The sequence below is a fragment of the Trematomus bernacchii genome, unplaced genomic scaffold, assembly GCF_902827165.1.
Source record: "Trematomus bernacchii unplaced genomic scaffold, fTreBer1.1, whole genome shotgun sequence".
Lineage (NCBI taxonomy): Eukaryota > Metazoa > Chordata > Actinopteri > Perciformes > Nototheniidae > Trematomus > Trematomus bernacchii.
Genome location: NW_022987739.1, coordinates 8,362,067 through 8,383,688, shown reverse-complemented (window position 1 = coordinate 8,383,688; position 21,622 = coordinate 8,362,067). Strand labels below are relative to the sequence as shown.

General features: G+C 38.4%; 1 protein-coding gene across 5 annotated transcripts in view; it reads right to left on the bottom strand.

Moving 5' to 3' along the window:
• Positions 1–4,479, bottom strand: part of pex5la (peroxisomal biogenesis factor 5-like a) — a 78,885-nt gene extending 74,406 nt beyond the window's left edge. For all 5 annotated transcript variants that reach the window (XM_034147955.1, XM_034147959.1, XM_034147956.1 and 2 more), the window contains exon 1: positions 4,032–4,479. In XM_034147955.1, the coding sequence (XP_034003846.1) occupies positions 4,032–4,052 (21 nt within the window). In that variant the 5' untranslated portion in view covers positions 4,053–4,479. The remainder of the gene's footprint in view (positions 1–4,031) is intronic.
• Positions 4,480–21,622: the final 17,143 nt, after the last annotated feature.

Below are 21,622 nucleotides of genomic sequence, written 5' to 3'. Positions count from 1 at the left end.
TCAGAGCAACTTTAAAGCTCAACAATGGCTTTCTTTTTAATCCGATCCTCCAACAAATTATCATTTGGTGTATATAAATATATCTTTATCTAGTTAACATTTTTGTTGTGATTTATATTCATTGAGTAATCGATCAGCTTTTCCCTCAACTATAGTTCTTGTAGACATGTAGTTGGTTTCCCTACCAACTACACCTCAAACAAGGAGAGCAGCACTGTCTGTGGAGCCTTCGTTCCAGCCGGATACCACCTGATTTCACTCATTATCCTGGCTCTTGAAATAGTCAGGCCTATTAAATCGCTCTTAATCATAGACCATGGTTCATTAAATCGAGGAGACTTGGAAACGGTCTCTGTGGAAAAAGAATTTGGGACCCCTTTGTCCTTCCTGTAGCTGAACACCACGGCTGTGGAGAAAAGTCTGGAGGAAAGCCTCTTAGTGCAACAGTGGAGATTTAACGGACTCAACCCAGAGGACGAACGATGGCCTGATAGACTGTGCAAATGATTGATGAATGCATGTTTTGTGATGTGAGCTGCATGCTTGCATAGTCTCCTACTAGTGTTGTGGTGTGAGTCCTGTTGATTCGTCTATCAATTGGTTGATTGCTTTGCACTCTCTTTAATTAATCTGTAGTTGATTATGCTGCATTTGCATCTATTCAATACACTTTCCTCATAACTTGTTTTTATTTTTGCATTAATTGGAATTTTTTTAATCATTAGGATTTGGAACATGTTAGTTTGCATTTCATAAAGCAGCTAATTATGCTGATTTCCAACGTGTTAATGTTGTATTATCAAGCATGTTTATGAATTCAGGTAAGGAGGGGAATGGGAACTCAGAATCTATCAGGGCTTTGGAGCAACATGAGTATGCACTTGATTACCACACATAGTCATACCACCAAAACAGAACATTCAAATAGAACAAATAATTTTGGACAACTCAGAGATTTTATATATTACCAGTGGCCTATTTACTCCAGAGTTCTAGAGGACAAAATATAAACAGATACCGTCTCAATAAATCAGGATCTTAATGAAAAAATGGTGAGTACGACTACGATCTTATGAGACTTGATCTACTTCTGATCAACAATAGCATCCATCCAATTTCTTCCCCTGGGAATGTGGAACTTGGGAATCAAATTATGTAAGCATGTTATGCTTAACTGAGCAAATAACCACAGGCCTTGGAACATCATTTCCATTAATCCAGGATGTGTTTTATACAAACAATACAAGCGCTCCAGTAATTATTTACTGTAAACATGAATGCCAAAGCAAGGAAACTGCTACAGCAATTAATCTAGACTGTCAAAAATGTTATGGAAAAGTGCCATCTGAGGGAGTATGAATGGGTACAAACTCAAGGTCTTTCTTATATGTAGTACATCAAAGTGGAAATATACGGCACATTGACTGTAACAATATGTCCTGTAGCTTTTTGTTTGATGAAAATGAGCAGCCGTGCTGAATCAGCTTGCCTCACAGCGTCTTCAGTTGCACCTTCACAGGAAGAGCAATGAGGCTGACATCCACACCCCTAAATTGCTTTGCGCTAACTACATCAATCTTTTCCAACACTTGATACAGTAAGGTGATACTCTGCTCACAAAAATGGAAGCACTTTGTTTCACGCACAACACATTTGGTTACTACTACACAATATGATGCTGGTTATACTTTACTTTTAAGACATAAAGAAGGAATTGAAGACACAAGTCCAGTGTTATACTTTGGCCAAGCTGTACTGCCAATCTCTGATATTGCCCATGCAGAAGCCCCTCCCTCACCAGCCAACCATGAGGGCTGGATTTGGTCATGCCAAGACATTTTATCCATCCAATATTGTCTCTTTGTGTGCAGATCTGCAGCAAATATGCGAACATGTCAGAGTGTTTATGGATATATCTTACCCTCCATGGATTAAACACCTAAAGCCACACATATACATATATAGTACACCAGGTAAGAGGGACATGAGCAGGTCAACAAATTAAAAATACTCTGACAAAAAGAGATAAGACATCCTTATCTTGTTCTCACAGCAGACTGCTTCCTGAGCTGCAATACGCTGACAAATCTTGCTGACTGACAGTCGTGTAATAAAAAATATATACTTACAAGTGTATCTACAGTACTTTAGGGAAGGAAATCTGATAGCTTGAGTGACTGATGCTGCATCTCTGTTACATAAGTAACTGTTTACAGTCTGAGCTTCATTAACAATTCCAAGCTATGTCCCAAAACTCTCCATGATTTATGCCCCAAGCCTTCATTCACAGATCCTCACTGTAAAATATGTAAAGATTTGTATAGGGTGTATAGAACATCATGTACGCTATGATTTCAAACAATGTTTACTGTGACTTAAATAAATTGCATGCAAGATATAAAAAACATCACTTTAAAATCGGTCCCTCTTTAAAAGATCCCCTTGTTCTGAAAGTGTGCAGCCTGGCCTAAATTAATTTTTTGTTTTTAACTACAACTTTTGCACAAACAAGAGATTTTGCAGAACGAATGTCTTTTCAAGACATTTACTTTTATAAAAAAACAGTTTCATGTTGATTAGAACGTTTTAAGTTGTGCAAATGTTTCCGCAGCTGTCATTATATAACAGACTCCACCCATTTCCCATATAAGCAATAACTTATTTATAATATCTCTGTGACAAAGTTGTATTAATCGCACATTCTCGTAGGTCTGATTTCATACTCTTTGCACATGTACATTTGACTTCAAGGAGAAAGTGTTGTCAACTTCAAGATGAATGCATCGATTATGCAAGTGAGTGTCGTGTCAAAAGATACATTACCGAAAGATATAGCATCTATGTGCATTAACTGGACATTTGCTGCTTAATTATACCTGTATAAAGGTCAGGAAGGGCAGTATCTAATTTCAGTTACGATCTAAACCAGGCACAGTGTAATGACTTGCATGCATGGGATGAACAACATATAAAGTGTGCGATTATTGAAACATAATGAGATGAAACGTGTAAGATTGTGATAAAAAGATAAACACGTGTTTATTTGATGTGTATTTTGCATATCATTACTTGGTATCACAGACTTTTCATTGACCTTTACCAAACATAAGTGGGGTAGCCCAGACTAGAGCTGCCGACCGCCTTTTCATGTATTTTCAATGAATGCTGCTGCTTGAGTAATATACCATGAAATATTAAATGTTGGTCTTTAATGCTCCAGAGTACTGACTCAGGAGAGGTCTTTTATTACATAATCAACTGTCTGTGAGCTGAAGTCAACCAACAATTCATACATCTAAGAGAAGAGGCTATCATTAACAACTAAGGAAGTTTTATGTTTTGCACTGTGAGCCCATTGTTTTCAATTAAAGTTATGAACATTTTAGCCTAAATCAGTGATGGAAGCTAGGTAGGTCTGGAAGATAGGCAACTTTCCATGTTTTGAACATTGTGTGCTTTCTTGTCTTGTTTGGTGTGGAGCTCAGTTTTAATCACATGTGACATTAAATATATTGTAAGTGTCTGCTGTACCAAAATGAACGTCAGGTTGCATGACGTCACGTGAGCATAAGCATGTACGTCAAAAAACGTAATGATTGGTTGCCCCTTGTGTCAAAGCTGCAACGTTTAAACCGGTATATTTACCTCCTGTTTACATGTGTCATGCACATGCACGTGCAATAGTCGCGCTACAGCTCTGTTTTTTATCAATGACTTTTGCCAATGCTGGCTCTAGCTGACTTTACGCGCGTTTTTAGTTCCTCGGTTTGTCAATGTAAGCAATGTGTGCTGTTTTCCGAGCAAGCGTCCCCCACTTAACAGGTACAAATTAGCATGTCATGCTTATTCTTGGAAACACCATAGATGTCTCTGTTGTCACGTACAGATAATTTTGTTCAGACATCTCTACTTGCTGTGGACTAACCGTGATTGTCTCATTCTATAAACTTGTTTTTCCACATCATTTCATTTGTTCCATCACAACTGTGTGTTGTCATGGGAAGTGAACAGGCACAAAGAGGCAGACTTACCTGTAAATGCCCCTGGTACATATTGAGCACACAGTCGGTTGCGGATCTCTCCGTCAGCGGATGCTTCAGACTTCTTCCAGACTTCTTCCAGACTTGTGAAGCAGAGAGTCAGACTGGAATAGTTGAGATGTAAAAAGCTTCAGCGGAGTTCCTGGACAGGAGGACACGGAGCGGATCTGTCCTCTCCTCGGGTCCTGAAGCTCACACTTTGCGCTCATCCAGCACACCGAGACGCGCCGGGTGAGAGAGGAGTGCAACGTAAAACCTCACTTTTACCTTTCCTCACAGTGTGATGACGCTGGGTTAGGACAGGAATACACCTTTGCAGTCCTTGTAGAAAAAAAGAAATCACCGCGATTTAAGTGTTCAATCCTGAACGCTTTGCCTTCTTGCGCGTATCTGTTCTCTGGGTCCCTCACCTCGCCTCTGACTGTCTCCCTCTCTCCTCTCCTCCTCTCTCGGCTGTGGTCTAAATGACGCTCCCCCGGGTTCATCCTCTTCTTATAGTGCGCTCCTCTCCCTGCTACACTCCCTCTGACCCAGCCCTCTGGAGCCTCCTCCAGTGCTGACGTGCTCCACAAGGAGGCACACAAAAACATCTCAGTGTTCACAAAACACAGATGGCTGTATTCCAGATTTATTTTACACATATATACACATACTGTTCATAAATATATTGAATTATATGTAAATACAGTAAATGTTACATTATATAACATATTATGTAAGGCCAATTTCTATTGTTGAAACATATGTTTATGTTCCTAAATTCTCTCTGGCATATTGTTATGTAACATATTGTGCAATTTCTTAATTAAATGCTAGAAGGAAACCATGAACAGCACGCGTTACTTCTGAAAGCTCGTGATATCTGTATGCTCAGAGCAATCGAGCTGTTGTTCCCAGTTGTCCAATTAGTGGAAGACACAATTATATAACAAAAACTATGCAGGTCATATAGTTTCACGGTAAGTTTGTAGGAGAGCTATCCAAATATCCAGTGTACATTGGTCCATACTTTAAATATATAATCAACATCTCTCTGCATCTCAATGCACACCTTTTTTCACCATATAACTATTTGCAGCACGCAAAGCAAAAGACAACAAGTTATTAAAACTTTTTTAACACTATGGGGAGACATTTGTCCTGCTTATTTGCAGTTTTGCCACCTGCACAGTTGAGCACTTACCTGCAATTTATCTCAAAATAGGTTCCAGACCCGACCTTATGTAAGACTCCCAGTCTGGCTAGTAGGATAAACCAATCTGCTCGGGACTGGCAGTCAGACAGGAGCTTTATAAGGGGCAAAACAGGGAACTAAATTAACGTATAAATAAACATGAAAAATCTGTATATAACAACACAGTCTTTTGTACCAGATAACATAGAACCCCAACATATTATCAGAACATTATTTTGACAGGTTTCTTTTTACACAGACCAACATTATGGAACATCTCAAGTGTTGATATTCCTGTGAAACTTTGACACAGATATCTTCTTTTCTATGCTTATTGAACGTTTTCAAACCAACTTTAAAGGTGCATACTGCCAAATACTATACTGGAGTTTGAAAATGAGAGAAATTTGGCTGTCTGTTAATGGCAATAATTACATTTTCTTAACAATATTTATTATCGTTGGATAATTGTTGTGCTAGCTAGATTATAGCCGCTTGAGGGGTTCTAATATTTCTTAAATAAAATTGATAATGTTTATTTGTCACATACACAATCATACAATGTACAGTGACGTCTGTCTGTGCCTAGCTCCAGAAAGCAAATAAGAAATAGTTTTATAAACCAAATAACTAAATTAAATGTAGATGAAATTAAACGATAAACCAATGAAAACCTAATTAGTTCCAAAATGGAAAGAACAAAGCTTTCACATACAGACATACAACACATGAAACTAGAAGAGTACCAAGGCAAAAAGCCCAATCTCACTGTGTGTCATTTGTGTACCTGCCAAGTGATTTGGATCCTTTCCAGAATGTAATGAGTTATAAATGATATATAGTGAGTTATGGATGTGAAAGTTGGTGGTTGGACGGCCTGAGGGGGGGGACTTGTCTTCATCCTCTCTGTTTCGGCCTTGAGGCAGCAGCAGAGAGAAGAGCCTGTTGTTGGGGTGATGGACGTCTTTTATGCTCCTCTTTCTCATTTTGACATGCAACATTTAATAAGATGCTGTTATCTAGGCCGGCATCTTTATTATATATAACCTATCACTCTTATCCTCACTGACATTGTGTGGATCCTTCACACTTCTTGTTCTGAACAAAGAGAGTAGAATACTTCACAAGTTCCCCATATGGTTTCATGCAACACCTTTTTACTTTGCAGCTGTTCATTAGGAGTCTTCATAACAAAAAAGGAAATGACGTAAAGTGCATCGCCATCTGGACAGCTACTAGCATACACTGTTCTCAGGTCAGATGTTTCACTACTCAAAGGAATTTGTAAATTAAAGCTGCACCAGGCAACTTCTCACACTGGCAGCTCCAGATGGCAGCAAGGGGTAACCAACTATGCAAACCTCATTTATCCGAAATCATGTAATGCATGTCTGTTGGATGTCAATATGCAAATGGTTTAAAATAATATGTTGTCGTTTTCTCTTTATGTTTTCTTCTGTCACTCCTGATCAAGTCTTATCACTCTTTTTTTTTTAACTGTTACTTTAAGTGGGCAAAAACTATCACCTGTTTACTTTTGTAAGTGACATCACTATGTAACACTCGCGCTTGTGTTGGCAGCATGAGAAAAATAAAGCACTTTCTGAACATTAAAGTATGTAAACACGTCACAATAGAGGCAAAAAATACAAATACGAACCAACAAATTAGCATAATAGGGCCCCTCTATTAAAAATATAGCAACCACCAAAACCTCCAACGCTCAGTGTTATGTGTTGTACTCAACAGTCTTTTCTTTCCGCACTGTTTTGATATTCTTTACGACTCACAAGATCAAAACAAATCTGGCCCACAGGCATTAGGGTCAGCATGATTATGCCTTGTGCTTCTATGTATATCACTCATCAGAAATACACAGGTATAGATTTGCCAGCCTGTATATCAAATGAATGTCATTCTTCCATATTCCCACCCACTCATTTTGTCAATGAAAAATGATTACACACTCACATGATTTGAGATGACAGACGTGTACGTGCCGTCCTTTGAATCTATATTTAGGTTTTCATCGGACTGTGGTTCTGCGTGATTTTATTTCCTCCCTCAGCCATCAATCTCCTTGTGTTGGCAGACATAAGGCGGACATAATTAATGTTAGAATGAGGGGAATTACTTTTCAGTACAAAGGAGCAGACGGTCTGTGCTCTTTGACAGACACATTATTTCAGTCAAATTGAAATGTTTTATCTGTCTCGGAAATGTACCAGCTGAAAGAGAGAGCGCCTGAGTTTTCATCAATGCTGAGCAGAAATTCAAGTGAAAATAAACCATAATTGGAGTCATAGGTCACACATTTAATGTCTATGTTATGCCACATGACCTTTGTTATCTTCACAAAACTGCTCAGAATCTATTATTGTGGTTTTTTGGAAAGAATATGTTAGAATTCAATTGCCAAACTAAAAATCAATGACTTCCATGAATAGAAAGGCATGTTAAGATAACATGTGGCTTATGTGCACATTATTTAATTCATGGGTCGTACAGAATTATATGTAATAGAACATTTCAGTAAACTTATAGCACAGCCATCTTCTCCTTATTTCAGTAATTTAGGCATGATGTTGGAAAATGTTCCTCCTTGTTAAATGTGCTACAGCTACAGTTTGTATACAATATTTTGCTAGCTTTGAAAACCTAAAGTTATCGTATCCTGAGGCTTGGAGTTTCTGTTATTTTAGGTAACACATTTTTCTGGCACACTCACTCTTACCAGCTAAAATCATGGTTTCAACATTACATGTCATTTGTTAGACGCTTTTAGCCAAAGCGACTTACATACATTCAGTACTGTGGACAATCCCCACAGGAGCAATTTGGGGTGAAGTGTCTTGCCCAGGGACACAACGACATGCTGACTGCAGTGGGACTCGTACTTGCTACCCCCTGATTCGAAGTCCAGCACACTATCCCCAGAGCCACAGTCTCCCCTTCAACACTAACCAAATATGCAACACACGGATACACAACCAATTACAGTTGTAGTTTACAGCAGTTTGTATACTTAACACATAAAAACTTTGCATGCAACGGAATGAAAACAGTAGTAGAATAGCATCCCTAGGTGCATTTTTGCAACATGATGAATAAATAGGTACACTTGTTGTGCATAAAACATCAGCTCAAAAATCCCCCTTATTCTGCTCATTTTCAAGATTTTTCAGAATTTGACACACACAAGCATGCTATCCGTCTGACCTCCACCAGACCTGGGGATATGGTTCATCCAGCAGCGATGAAAGCACAGTATGTGTGAATTGATTTTTAATAAAGATACTCACGTTGACTCAATTACTTGAGATGAGAGATGCACACCTGGAGAGGCATGTGTAGTGCCACTTCACATGAGGTTTTTCAATCATTAGGATTCTTAGTTCTTGATCATTAATAACATTTCCTCACTTGTTCTGATCATTATTGGTATGTTCTAGTCTAGTGCAACAATGTGAGCAACACAATACCTTTCTTTTGCCAAACAATCACAATATCCATTACCATGAAGTCACTCTACCTTCGTTTAATCACTATCTGTCAGTATTCAAAACTGGTTCACAGATGGTAATGACTATTTCTGAAAAGACTCTCTCTGACGGTTCTTTTAATTCCAACAATGCCATGAATCTCAGAGATACATCGCAGATTACATTGATTTCTCACTTCACAGTATTTCAAATGAGGCAGTGCCTGAATATAATGAATGGGGACAAAAATAGTTGCAGTCCGCGAATTTGATGAGCCCATTATTAGCAGACGTGAACCAAATTCAAGAGATACATTTGCTGATTAAATATTTAAACCTCCATTTTAATCTAATGTATCATCGTTTGGATGATAGGTACGTCATGTGATGTTAAAGTTTGTCAAGCTAAAGTTGAGTTGGGTTGCAAAACATTTGCTGAAGTTGAAGACAAATATAGAACACACACAGCGAGGGTTGTCAAGTTTATTTGAACTGGATTTAGGATTCATGCTTGATAAATACTCCCTTTGTCCCTGAGGCACTGCCATGTTGCTACACCATTCACACACAAAAAATCCTTCAGTAGAGCAGGGAGTACAAAGGACTTCGTACCTTCACAGTAAAGTTTAATACTGTAGGTTTAGTCACACATTTGTTAAAGTCAAGCGTACCTTTCAGTGTGCTGTAACTGTATTTTTTCAACACCATTCTGCGCCTTCAATTCATAGTTGAATAGAAATTGCTTTCTTGTGTCCTCTGCCGTTTGTCATTCTGTGTATTGTGTGGGTGTTTTTCGAGTAACTCACAATGTTTAGTTTGCTTGAGACAGGTCTGACCTTAAATCATTGTCACCCAGCAATCTAAAAAGTGTTTGTGTTTCCTCAAACAAACCTATTAGAGGGATTGAGCGTGGTTTGTATGTTCTGCACTCGTCAACTGTAACTGAGAGACCTCGGTACTGACGTTATTCAGAGGTCTAATTATAGGAATAATCTGCCTTTCTGCTTCATAAACGATAACAATGAATGTGCACCACTGAGCTGATTCTTCTTCTTTTATCTCTTCGGTCACACTGCATTTTCATTCTTCTTTTAACTACATGCTACATCTCAGAAAAATTATAATTTATTTAGATTTAGCATCACTACTCTGCTAACATCTAATCTGCTGTTTTGAATACAAGTCATTAACAGTAAGCCAACAAAACAGGGAGCTGTGGAAGAAAATGACAAAAAGTTAATAGAGCAAACGAATGATATCAAATGATCTGGAGAAACAGACAGTGTGTGCCAGTTTACACTCCAACAAACATGTTCCCTCTAATCCACTGCCTCGCCTTGGGTTATGGAGTACATCAGCTGCAAATCACTAATAATAATTATATTTCTCAATATAATAATGTGAAATAACTGATCACAATTGTACATGTTTGTACTTTGGTTTCAATGTATTTTTGCCAGATATGACTTTGCCCCTGTTTAGGCGCTTCTGGTTTTACCATTACTTACCAAAACGAACTTCTGGTTAAAGTTGTCATGAGTTTTTTTCAGATATTTGGCCATAAAACACAAAAAGTATTGTACATTTTGACCAGATGATTTCGCTAGATAGTCTGTTGTTGGATCAAATATATCACAATTCACAGGGAACATGCATGTCTGCACCTAACTCCCCTGCAATCCATCCAATAATTATATCTTTCATATAAAGAAAGCCCAGGGTAGATTCACAGTCAAATATGATAACCATAACTATTAAATAACTACATTATCAACAACAATGGAAGGAATTTAAAAAAGTAATTGAAATCTTTATTCTCATACATCATAGAAACACCAAAGTTAGTTGGATATTTAGCTAAAAAGCCAAATTGTCAACTTCATGGTTGCTCTAGTGGAAAAGTCAGCAGGTTTCGTCTTCAGGCTATTCATCAAATATTTGAGATATTTCAGTCAGGACCAAAACATGAACACAATTTTCTTTATCCAGATAGTTAGGAAATGTGGGATATGTTGTTTAACCACCTTCTGGGTTTTTCCAATGTCTCCAGGTATTGTTTGAAAATCTGACCAGTCTTGTGACTAGTGCAATGTAACGATAATGCTTGAGAGGCAAAAACTATTCAGGGAAATCACATCCATCTAGTAAACAGTACACACTGATTCTAACCTTAAACATGTCCTCAACACATGAGGAGAAGCTGCCACCTTCATCTAAACTCCAGCAGTAAGTGGATCTAAGAGCTCAGATGGCCAAAGGTTGACATGTTCTCTCACTGCTTCACTGACAGTCAGCATCTATCTGTGTTATTCTGTTTCCCTATCGGACTCCACTTGGAGTTTGATTAAACAAATAGTCTTAGTTAACCATGAGGTATTGGAGGATTAAACGGCCCGTGTTGGCCTCTTTCTTTCCTCTGGTAAATGATATCCTGATTCACGTCTGTAGCCTGGTGTCACAGGCAGGATAAGGTTCACCTAGGGCTAACGTTGCAGGGATGTGTCCCATTGAAGCGTGAATGTATCATTACAAAGAAACTTATGTGGATAAAGGAAACATTGTGTCGCGGTTTCATTTTTAGACACCTGCTACCTGTGTCGAGGTTGGATGGTTTGTATTGTAAGAATAATGTTTCAATCCTGTTTTCGAGTGTGATTAAAAAAAAAAGGCCCTTAATGGACTCTTTGAAGTTGGAAGCTGTAAATAATCCCTACATATGGGTTTATTTGTATTTTCGATGCTTTAGCATTTGAATATTATTAGCACCATGTTTAACGATTACAGTTGAGGATATTGGGAAGGATTTGCAGAGGCTTTATGGACACATCACAGTTAAACGTACATGTGCCGTCATGTTACATCAGCCTTGGCCGGACAGCTCTGGTTTCCTGCGAGCATCAGCCCCATATTACCGGGCAGATAATACTCTCATCTCCTACCCACTCACCCTGCAGTCCTCTCTAATGTTGGGCTATCACAACGTCTGAATTTTTAATGCCCAGGTGACATGTCCACAAAGGAAGTAGCCTCTTTAAATATGTAGCCTATCCAGTTGTTCTGCCGGCTTCATTAGCACGGTTATCTGTGCATGGCATGGGATTCATAATTCATGTTTCTCAAATATTCCCTCAGATGAGTGGAAGCGTACACAGAAATCCCATTCGTCTGCAATGCAAACACACACTTGTACATCAGCTGAACTGCTCCAGATTAAGCAAACTAGGAATTTTCATATCCAGAAGTATTTATATTTATCAGCAAATGCAGGATTTTTTTGATGAATAAGTAGATCAATGGGTCTGCACAGTGCTTTGATATCACTGCCCGCTGATTATTCGGGTGTTTAGAAAGCTGCTTGCTTTTGTGGCATTTAGTTGTTTGGTGGCCGATAAAAGCAGGTTGCATTCATAAACCCTCTGAGCTGCGAGCACCTTCAAACAATGTTGACCCCTCAGTGCCTCTCCTTTTATCTATACACTTTACTATTTGTGGCAAGGTCAATTACTGCAGCAACAGAGAGATTATTAGTCTGTTATTAGGGATCCTCTTAAGATAATGCCAAATGTGAGCTCTATTTCTCCCAGCATGGCAAAACACACAATCAAAGACTATATAGCACTGACAATTTTGACAGCAAGGCAATATAAAAAGGTTAATACAAAGGGCTTCGTATAATTGAAACACTCTTGTTTTTATGCTTCATTTGTGCTTGTTGATAAGCATTATATAAGGTAATGTTCCTGCTGTGTTGGCATGGGTTACCCGCAGGTCTTCTGGATTATTCTCAGACTTCGGAAAAGGCAAATTAAATGAATGTGAGTGTGAATGTGTGATAGTCCTGTGATGTTGCACTCCTGCCAGTTACCTAATGCATCCTGGGAAAAGCTCCAATCTGATGTGACCTCGAACAGGATAAGCTGTTTAAAACGAGGAAACGATGGAGTATATAAAGGACGTTGGAGTGGGTAAAAGAACCAATTTGGTTTCACTCCAATATCAGGTCATTCAAGTATACTGTAAAATGACCTAATGTACTATCATGTAAAGGAGAGCCATATGTTTGGATTTACAAGGTGAATGCATCTTACTTCTGAGTGCATTTTCACTTATGATTGATATTAACTATTTCATTCTTAGCTGCAACCAGCAGATATAAAGGTTAATGTACAGTCCACAAAAATGTCCATCCCTCTGATGACAGTTTTTGCCCATAGGAGGGTGCAAATTAAACAATGAGGTCAAGTGTGTGCGTGTAAAGTTGTACGTTTGTGTTTATGCCAATTGGCAAGGAATGGAGAGATGAGAGCGGCCTTTAACAGAAAAGCACATGTACTCCACACCATGGCAAAACTCATTAACTGTTTGTTGTAGATTCTTCTGTGAGTCAATCTAGATGGTGAGAGTTTTTGTTACGTGTGTTTGTCTGTATGTGCGAATATTTTCATGCGTTGAAGCATACGCATACTGTACAGTCAGGCTATTGTGATTTCGCACTTGTTTAATTATTATCTTACCATATATAAATCATACACATAAAACACTGCACCGTTTTAATGGTATATATCATCTATTGTGTGAATCCTTTCACTGACACTTGATAAACCCCATGGCTGTGTTATTGTGTAACACGTTAAAAATTAAGATAATAGAGAACTGTGATCATGCAGTCAGTGTGACCTCCATCAAAAAACATTGCAGGAGTTGGCAGGTGACTCGTTTTTCCATCCTGAACATAAGCCCCTACTTGACTCGTTCATCAGCACTGAAGTGCACTTGTGCAGCAAAACCACTTGACCCTGAATAAAACCAAGAATTAGCATTGTTTAATTTTCACATTAGTTTCACATTATGCTTGTTTACAGTTGAATGTATTATGTTCATGTGTACAGCTCTACAATTAACATGAAGAGTTGATGGATAAATAACTGTCTGAATGATTTAATCAGACTGTAGATCTTTCTCCTGTGCCATAAAAAGGAAATAAATGTGTACTTTTTACTGCAGTTTTGTATGAAGCAGATTGGCTCACGTGAAAAATCCCCCCGTCCGATGAGCAGTTATTCATCCCTGTATCTGATGTGTCTCTCCTTCCCTGTCATCTGTTGGCTCACTCTGATGAAGAGAAACGTGACCGCTTTAGAACAAAGGCTTGGATATAATATGATGGGATGAGATATGGGACAGACGGGGCATCCAGAGTGTGAAGCTCCAGGGTGGTAAATTGTCGCAGCAGGTTGATAACTACCTAAGTGTCAAACAGATGCTAATTAGGCATTCTGGTAACCGCTCCTTAAGTGAATACACTGGAAGCCGTCATTGTGTAAATGTGTCTAATACAACTTAACATACACAACACAATTTCACGGAATGACAGTGAGACAGAAAGTTTATGGTGATGTTAATAAGGGAAATAACTGTTATTGTTAAACTAGATATGCTGAGATATTGCAAAGCGTTGCCTCTTTACATTCTTTTCAGGAATTATATAAAGTTTCAATACCAGTTTCCTCTATTTGTTCAGGGATAGGTCCAAGTTGTGGGCCTCCACCGAAGGAGGAGAATAACAACTTCAAAAGGTTTTGACAGTGTCTAGTTTACTTATCCAAAGATTGAGATAATAAATATCTACTTTTAATTGATGATTATGTTTAGAAAAGCGTACTCAAGGATTCTTCTTCAATCTATCTGGAGGGGGCACATTTATGGTGAAATTCAAATTGTATTCATTGGCAATAATATTGTTGTAAGATTAAGATACAGACTATTGCTGGGGCAAAGACAACCAACCACTGCTCACACTTATTATCTAATCCCTTAAAGTCCATTCGTGCCATATCTGACTCATATTCAATGTGTCTTTCAAAGCAATGTTTTGCATTTAAACTAGAGGACCGTTTATAGGAGTTATATATTGCTCAATTATAGGGGAGAAAGAAAATGTAAAATGACAAGAATTTGCAGTTAGGAATAAAACACAGTCAGTCACTCTATCAGATTAGTTCAAAGTGTATGAATACAGCATTACATAAGCCAGCATTTTGTGTTTGAGCTGGATTTAGATCTGAACGAAAAACATTTGTGCCTAGTGTGACACGGATATTTCAATGTCAACCTGCATGACAAAACATGATTACATTTGGCTCACAAAGGATTTAACATCAGTGATTTCCCCCCCCCCCCCCTCTTGTATAAATCTCATCAGCGTTGGCTGCTTGCCCGGTGTGTGTTTTGACCGGGTTCAGTGTATTCAGGCTTTGGGGCTGACACAGAGATGTGATCATCTCTCACTGCCGCTGTCAGCTGTGACGGCCAAAAACCCTTCTGTGACCTCCCAACACACAACAGAACAATGGGATAATTAGTTGGATATACTTACAGTGACAGACACTCATACACAGGCAAAATGTTGCCTTGGGAAATCCTCATAATTCTTCATGCTGACCATGAATAAAGCCATTCAGACAACGCTGAATATGTTGGAACCCCTCAGTAGCGAGAACAAAAACAAAATAGTTTTCTTTGATCCCAAGAAGTTAAAGAGGACATATTTCTTCTAATTTTCAGGTTCATATTTGTATTTTCTGCCTCTGCTGACGTGTTTACATGCGTTGATGTGCTTTATTTTTCTCATGCACCACCTCTTTTCACCCTGAAACCAGAGCCCAGTCTGCTCTGATTGGTTAGCTGGCCGGCTTTGTGATTTATAAACTGCTTAGAGATGTCCCGCCCCATAGCAAGTGTTACGCAGTGATGCTATTATGTTACGGAAGTAAACAAAGGAGTCATTAGCTTTGCAACCAGCGGCTGGAAGATGTTATAAGTTGACTATCGATGAGCAAGTCCCAGCTGACTTGCTGTTCCAGATGTTGTTTCCTGATGGAAGCGTCATGATAACAATTTTCCAATGTTGGTTAAATGCATCAAAAGAGCATGCAGCAAAGATAATTGAGAGATAGTAAATGTTGTAATTCAGTATCTTATGATGTTGCCTCTTGAAAAGTGATGCTTTGAAAGTTGCAAATTACTATAGTAGTAACAACATAAAGTGTCAACTTGGATATAGAAACTTTCATTTTGTCCAAAGAAGGTGCAATGTTTGTGTTTGTTTCTTGTGCATTGAACATCTTTCCTATAACTGAGATGTAAAATATGTATGTATCAGTGTAGTCAATGTAGAAGGCAGCACAATGCATTTCATATTCATGTACATTCATTTTTTTTACATTCAAAAAGTTTTATTTCAGTTTTGTTTGCAAAGACATTTTATTTTCAACAAGTTAACACAACCTTAAACTGAGACCAAAGCTTTTGGTCAAGTAAAGAAATATCATCATCTCATAATCAAGTGTAAGTGCAAAGCCAATAGGATTAGCAACATGACTAACATGTTATTTTGATTTCAGATGATACACAATCAACCCAATTGATACAAATACCTAGACTCCATTTACACGGGAACGAAACGGTTTGTATCCGCATAGTTTCTCTTGCGTATAGCCCTTTCATTTACACGAGGCCGTAACAAAACGATAGAAACGGACCCCGCAAACGATAACGGATCCCAAGGTGGATAGATCTGCAAACGGAACGCTCTGGGGGGTCAAACGGCTCCGTGTAATCGCCTCTATACGATCATTTCCCGATAGATGAAGCCATAGCCCCGCCTCTCCCCACCTCTGCTGCTCACTGCTGTAGCATGGTCAGTAGCTACTGTCAGTAGCTACTGTCAGTAGCTACTGCTAGTGCTACTGCTACTGACCATGCTACAGATGTTAATACAACATCTACAGCTCGACCATGCTACAGATGTTAGTGCAAAATCTACAGCTCCTCTACCACAACCATCAGCAACAAGTGGACATGGAGAATTACATGAACTACTACATGTTGCTAAATCCACCGCGGGGCATAAACAGAAGGGCAACCATGGCAACCATGCTCCGGGGTCTTCTTTGCTGATTTTGGTGTATTTTGTGGCGGCAGCAGCGCCACTTACAGGCCTGGCAGATTTCTTAGCATTACTGCCTTTGGCTCTGCAGCAAACACCTTCTCACCTTGTCAAGTGTCAGGCTGTGTCACCTTGACCGAGGGCACATTGAGTAGGTTGTTTATAAACACACACACACACACACACACACACACACACACACACACACACACACACACACACACACACACACACACACACACACACACACACACACAGACACAGTGCTGGCTTTAACCATCCAATACAGTACAGTGCATGTCCACCCATGGTGAGCATCATTAATTGTTCTCATTCCTCACAAAAACACACGCATTAAAACCCAGAAATAAGGTCACGTCCCCCCACCCTCTCTCAGCTGTTGGATTATTAAACACCGCTCTTGTGCTCTTCGATCAATTGGAACGTCTTTTAAAGATGAATTGCTTTGGTGAGATGATTTGTGAGCTGAGTCGTTTGAGTTTAAGTACAGACATTGTTTTATGTATGGTCCTCTTATAAGGTTTAAATACTTCTATACACCCATTCATATAATTCTAGTTCACCAGGTCAACAAAACAAATCTACTTTTGTTAGGGACAGGCCAGAATAAGTGTGAGTGAAACCAACTGCGTACATATGTTTTGTTATTTTAAGGTTATATAAAAGTAACCCCTTTATTCCCACCATGTTTTGTTGTTATTTATTCCCTGAAAGCAACAGAGATCACCTGCATTCAAAGGGAGTGGGCAGTGCTATCAAATGTTGTTTGTGGGATTTTACGCTATGAGTTTCTGTAAATTGTGTTTTTTCAATATAGTTTCTTCCACCACTGCTGCTAATGCTAATCCAGAAAGTCTATGTCACAGACCCACCTGATTGTTATCATCACAGTTATATAACTTATCTTGTTTTTTTTATTAAACCTCAGTGGACGGTTCCCTGTACCCGTCTTAGCGTTAAGAACAAAAACTCAATAGACCCCAAACAACATAACTCATCATTTGTCAATATTAGACTGAAGGAACAAGTGTTCAGAGACAAAACTGAAGATGTGGAGACGATGTCAGCCTTCCTTTCACTCGTAGCAACAACACATGCACCTGTTTTGATTTGATGTCATGAAAATAGTCTTTCATGATTCTAGTATATATACATTGTTCCAAAACATTTTGATGACCACACAATGTGAAGAATTGACAGGCTCTAGTCTAGATGAATACGTTTGAATGATGGATAAATGGACTTATAAATTACAAGTATATGGAAAAAAGACAGACATGGCCATACAATTAACCAAATAGAAGTACGCATTTCTATTGCCAATTTAATAAATGCTGTTTTTTCATTGTTCATAAACTTAAAACGCTACTGTCACTTTATATTTGATAACTTAAGTTTAAGGTGTGCTTGCAGATAGCAGATAGACCATTAAACTTCACAATATCTCCTTGTTTACGTGTTACATTTGCCTGGTTTGTTTAAGAACCACCCAACAAGCAAGCAGTAGTCAAGGGGCGATTTGGCTTTAATACCAAAATCAGTGCCTAAGCCACTGATGGAAACTGCACCCAACTGTTTCATCATCTGGCGCTCTTTGGCAGCTGTGTGGTGTCATATGGAGTCGGGACAATCCTGTGCTGACCCTTTACACCACAACAGCTGGCTGCTTTTCTGAAAAATTAACGCTGGAGATTTGAACATGCGTGTAAGCACATGTTAATCACATCACCATATGCTGTTTCAACAGATGTGTGCTCCATCAGTTGTGAAAGGAGTTTGTGTGTACCCGGATTGTTTTTGTATATCGAAGGATGCGCAGAATGATGTATATACACCGAATAATGAGCTACACCTAGTTGAAACTATAGCAGTCAAATGCAACAAAATAAATAAATCCTACCATCATTAAGTTCAAAAGCGGTGTCGATTTAACTTTATGGTCATTTTGGAGACTGCATTGAGGGTGCTGATTTATTGTATTGAATAGACCTCATCTTCACAATCAGAATCAGAAACGGGTTTATTACCAGGTACCGGTAGGTTGACACGACTTGCTGTCGTGGTGCATACATAAAAGTAAAACAAATAAATAAAAAGAAAACACAGATAGCAAGAACACTATAATAACATTACAAAAAAATTAGAAAAAATATAGTAAAATAGAGAATAAAATAAAGCAGTAATTTACATTGAAATAGAGTACAATAAAATACAAGTTAACAAAAAAAGATTCCAAAACCTTATGCCTTAATGTTTCTCTATCTGAACATTATATTACAAAAAATAACTCCTCTCCATAGAGGGCGATCAGAAAAATACTATATCTAGCTCCATTTGTTATAATGACTTGGCAGTGTACCACTTTTAGCACTGCTGCAACTCATGGGATTCCACCGACACAGAGAGTGACTGACAAGGTGAGCATAACCACGGCCAAGGTTGGGTGGTTCTGCCAGGCTATATCTGATAAACTAAATGAGATGGAGAAATGATGGGGCGCGAGTCCAGCAATGCCGCAAATAAACGATCTCTCTATTAGACTCTGTTACTCTCTCTCCCTGAATGTATCTTTCTTTTTGGCAGCCATTGACACAATCATGACAAGCGAGCAGAAGGAAAAGCTTAAGGTATAAATATATGATATGTGTTGTACTCGCTCCTTTTGGTAACAAATGAGGTCGCAGTCCAGATGGAAAAGAACCAAAAAATTGTTCCCACTCTTAGGTATACTTTACTTTCTCTATTTCTTATTCACTGACTTAAACACAAGCATTAAAGCCCCCTCATGCACTTTGCATATGTGAACAACTATGTATTTTATGTGTTATGCCACCTATGATTAACTGGATAGAGCACTTATACCAATAGGGAAACAGCTCACTGCAATTTGTGCTTTTAATCAAATTCAAGGGAGAGTTAAAAATAGCATGATGATATGTAAATGAGTCAAGTCATTGTACATTGTGTTGTCTGCACTTCAGGTGACTCAGCATCGCAGGTGCTAATTTATATTCCACCAACATCTCATTCCACTAATGCACAGTCAGAAAAAAATAAAAGGTTTCGTTGAGTTAATGCACAAAGGTATCATGCTGATTAGCTGTGTCTCTCCCCGTTGGAAAACACCTAATTCATCAGTGACCAATTACTGTTGACCTTTAGTGACCTCTGAACCTGACATCACAGCGAGCTTTACCTCATGCAGTGAAGTGGAGGCTTTATGAGATTGTATGGATGTCTCACAGTTACATGACTCAATCCTCTGTCCTTGTGCAGCTTTTATTAAGTTAAATGAGTCAGTGCAAATGAAAATAATACTTTATCTTCCAAACATTTTATTCACATTCACTGAACCTACTACTCTCTTCAATAGCTACCAGTCATTATTTTGTTGAGTCAGTATGGAGAGAGTCACATTTATGATGAATAAGGCTTATTTATTTGTCTTCTATATGTATGTCCTCTGCTTTAGAGGAACACATTGAGATGGACTTGTTGTGCTTATTTGATTTAAATGGAAAAATGTTTCATAACAGTCTGGCAAAGCTGCAGAAAAAGTAGTTCAGAAAGCTTAGAGGCAATGAGAATTAAAATCATTTTTGTTATTTACTTCTGGGTCTTAAGGCAGTGTATTAAGTGTAGTGCATGTGTTAGGCCTGTGGAGGGCAGAGCATGAGGGCTAGTACTGTAGTTGGTGACAATACATTTTCCTATGTTGGTTTTTCAAAATCAATTTGATAGTGTATCAGAAGGAGAAATGAAGAATGGCTCCAACTAATGAGGTATGGAAAGTGGTTTACAGCTAACAACTAGCATTGCCTCTGCCAAGTTGTTTTATTATGCTGGTCATAAGCCAACAGTGAGCTCGACAGCAGAGTAAAGGATGGGAATCGCAGAGGAGAGAAAATACAAAACAACCCGAAGGGCTGCTTAATACAGGAACATATACAGTTACAGTACATTTATTGCACAATGGAAACAATATCAGTGTTGTTATTCAATAAATGCCATCTTTTATCGTAATGTTTTTAAAGACAACATTATTTATTTTTAGTGGAAGCCACTTATAAGGCATGACTGGGGGATTGAAGGGATTTAAGAAAAAGTATCATTAAACTTATTTTTAAATGAAATGTGTCCAATACAAATATAATCCGGTATCCTTATCTTCAATACACCACGTAGCCATACATCAGGAAATGTTAGTTTACTTACTCAGGTTAGGTCGATAATGTCTAACAATTGAGTTGCATCATAGTATTTGAGCATGTTTAGGAAGTTGCTTACAGCAAAGATACATGAAAACGCGGGGTCTGCTTCAGACACCTTCTTTCCAAACCATTATAATGAGATGAATCTCTGTGAAGATGTCCATGATGAGGGTAAATTAAAGCATTAGAATAACTAGAATTACTGCTTTAAGGTCGTATGCCTACGCCTGCCAGTGAAGTTGCAGACCTCACAGTTGCAGTTACATCCATATCTGTCCAAAAAAGTAAACATTTAATCCTATTAGAAATGTGTGAGAAATGTTCAGAATATATATAAAAACTCCTTTGAATCATATCAGTTCCTTCGTTCAAGCAGACGTCTTTGACAAATTTAATTAAAAAAAGGTTAAGGTTCCCAAGATATCTGTTCACAGTATGTGATGGACAGACCGATGGACAACCCGTAAACATGATGTTCCTTCTGTCGGCGCGAAGAGAAAAAAGAAAAAAGATTGAATGTAAGCCTTCAGATGATCGGGTTAAGGATAATATTTTTTGTGAAAGGTCAAACTCCAAAAACATCCCCATTGTATTGATAGAAGATCCCTGATTGATTGTATAGTTCATGTAGTCAGTTAAAGTATTTCATCTGAGGGTGTGTTTTCTGTCAAATTGATTCTGGTTATGCTGATGGACTGTGCTGTGAAGTCCATATCTGTAATACACGCTTGTTTTAAGGGATTATAA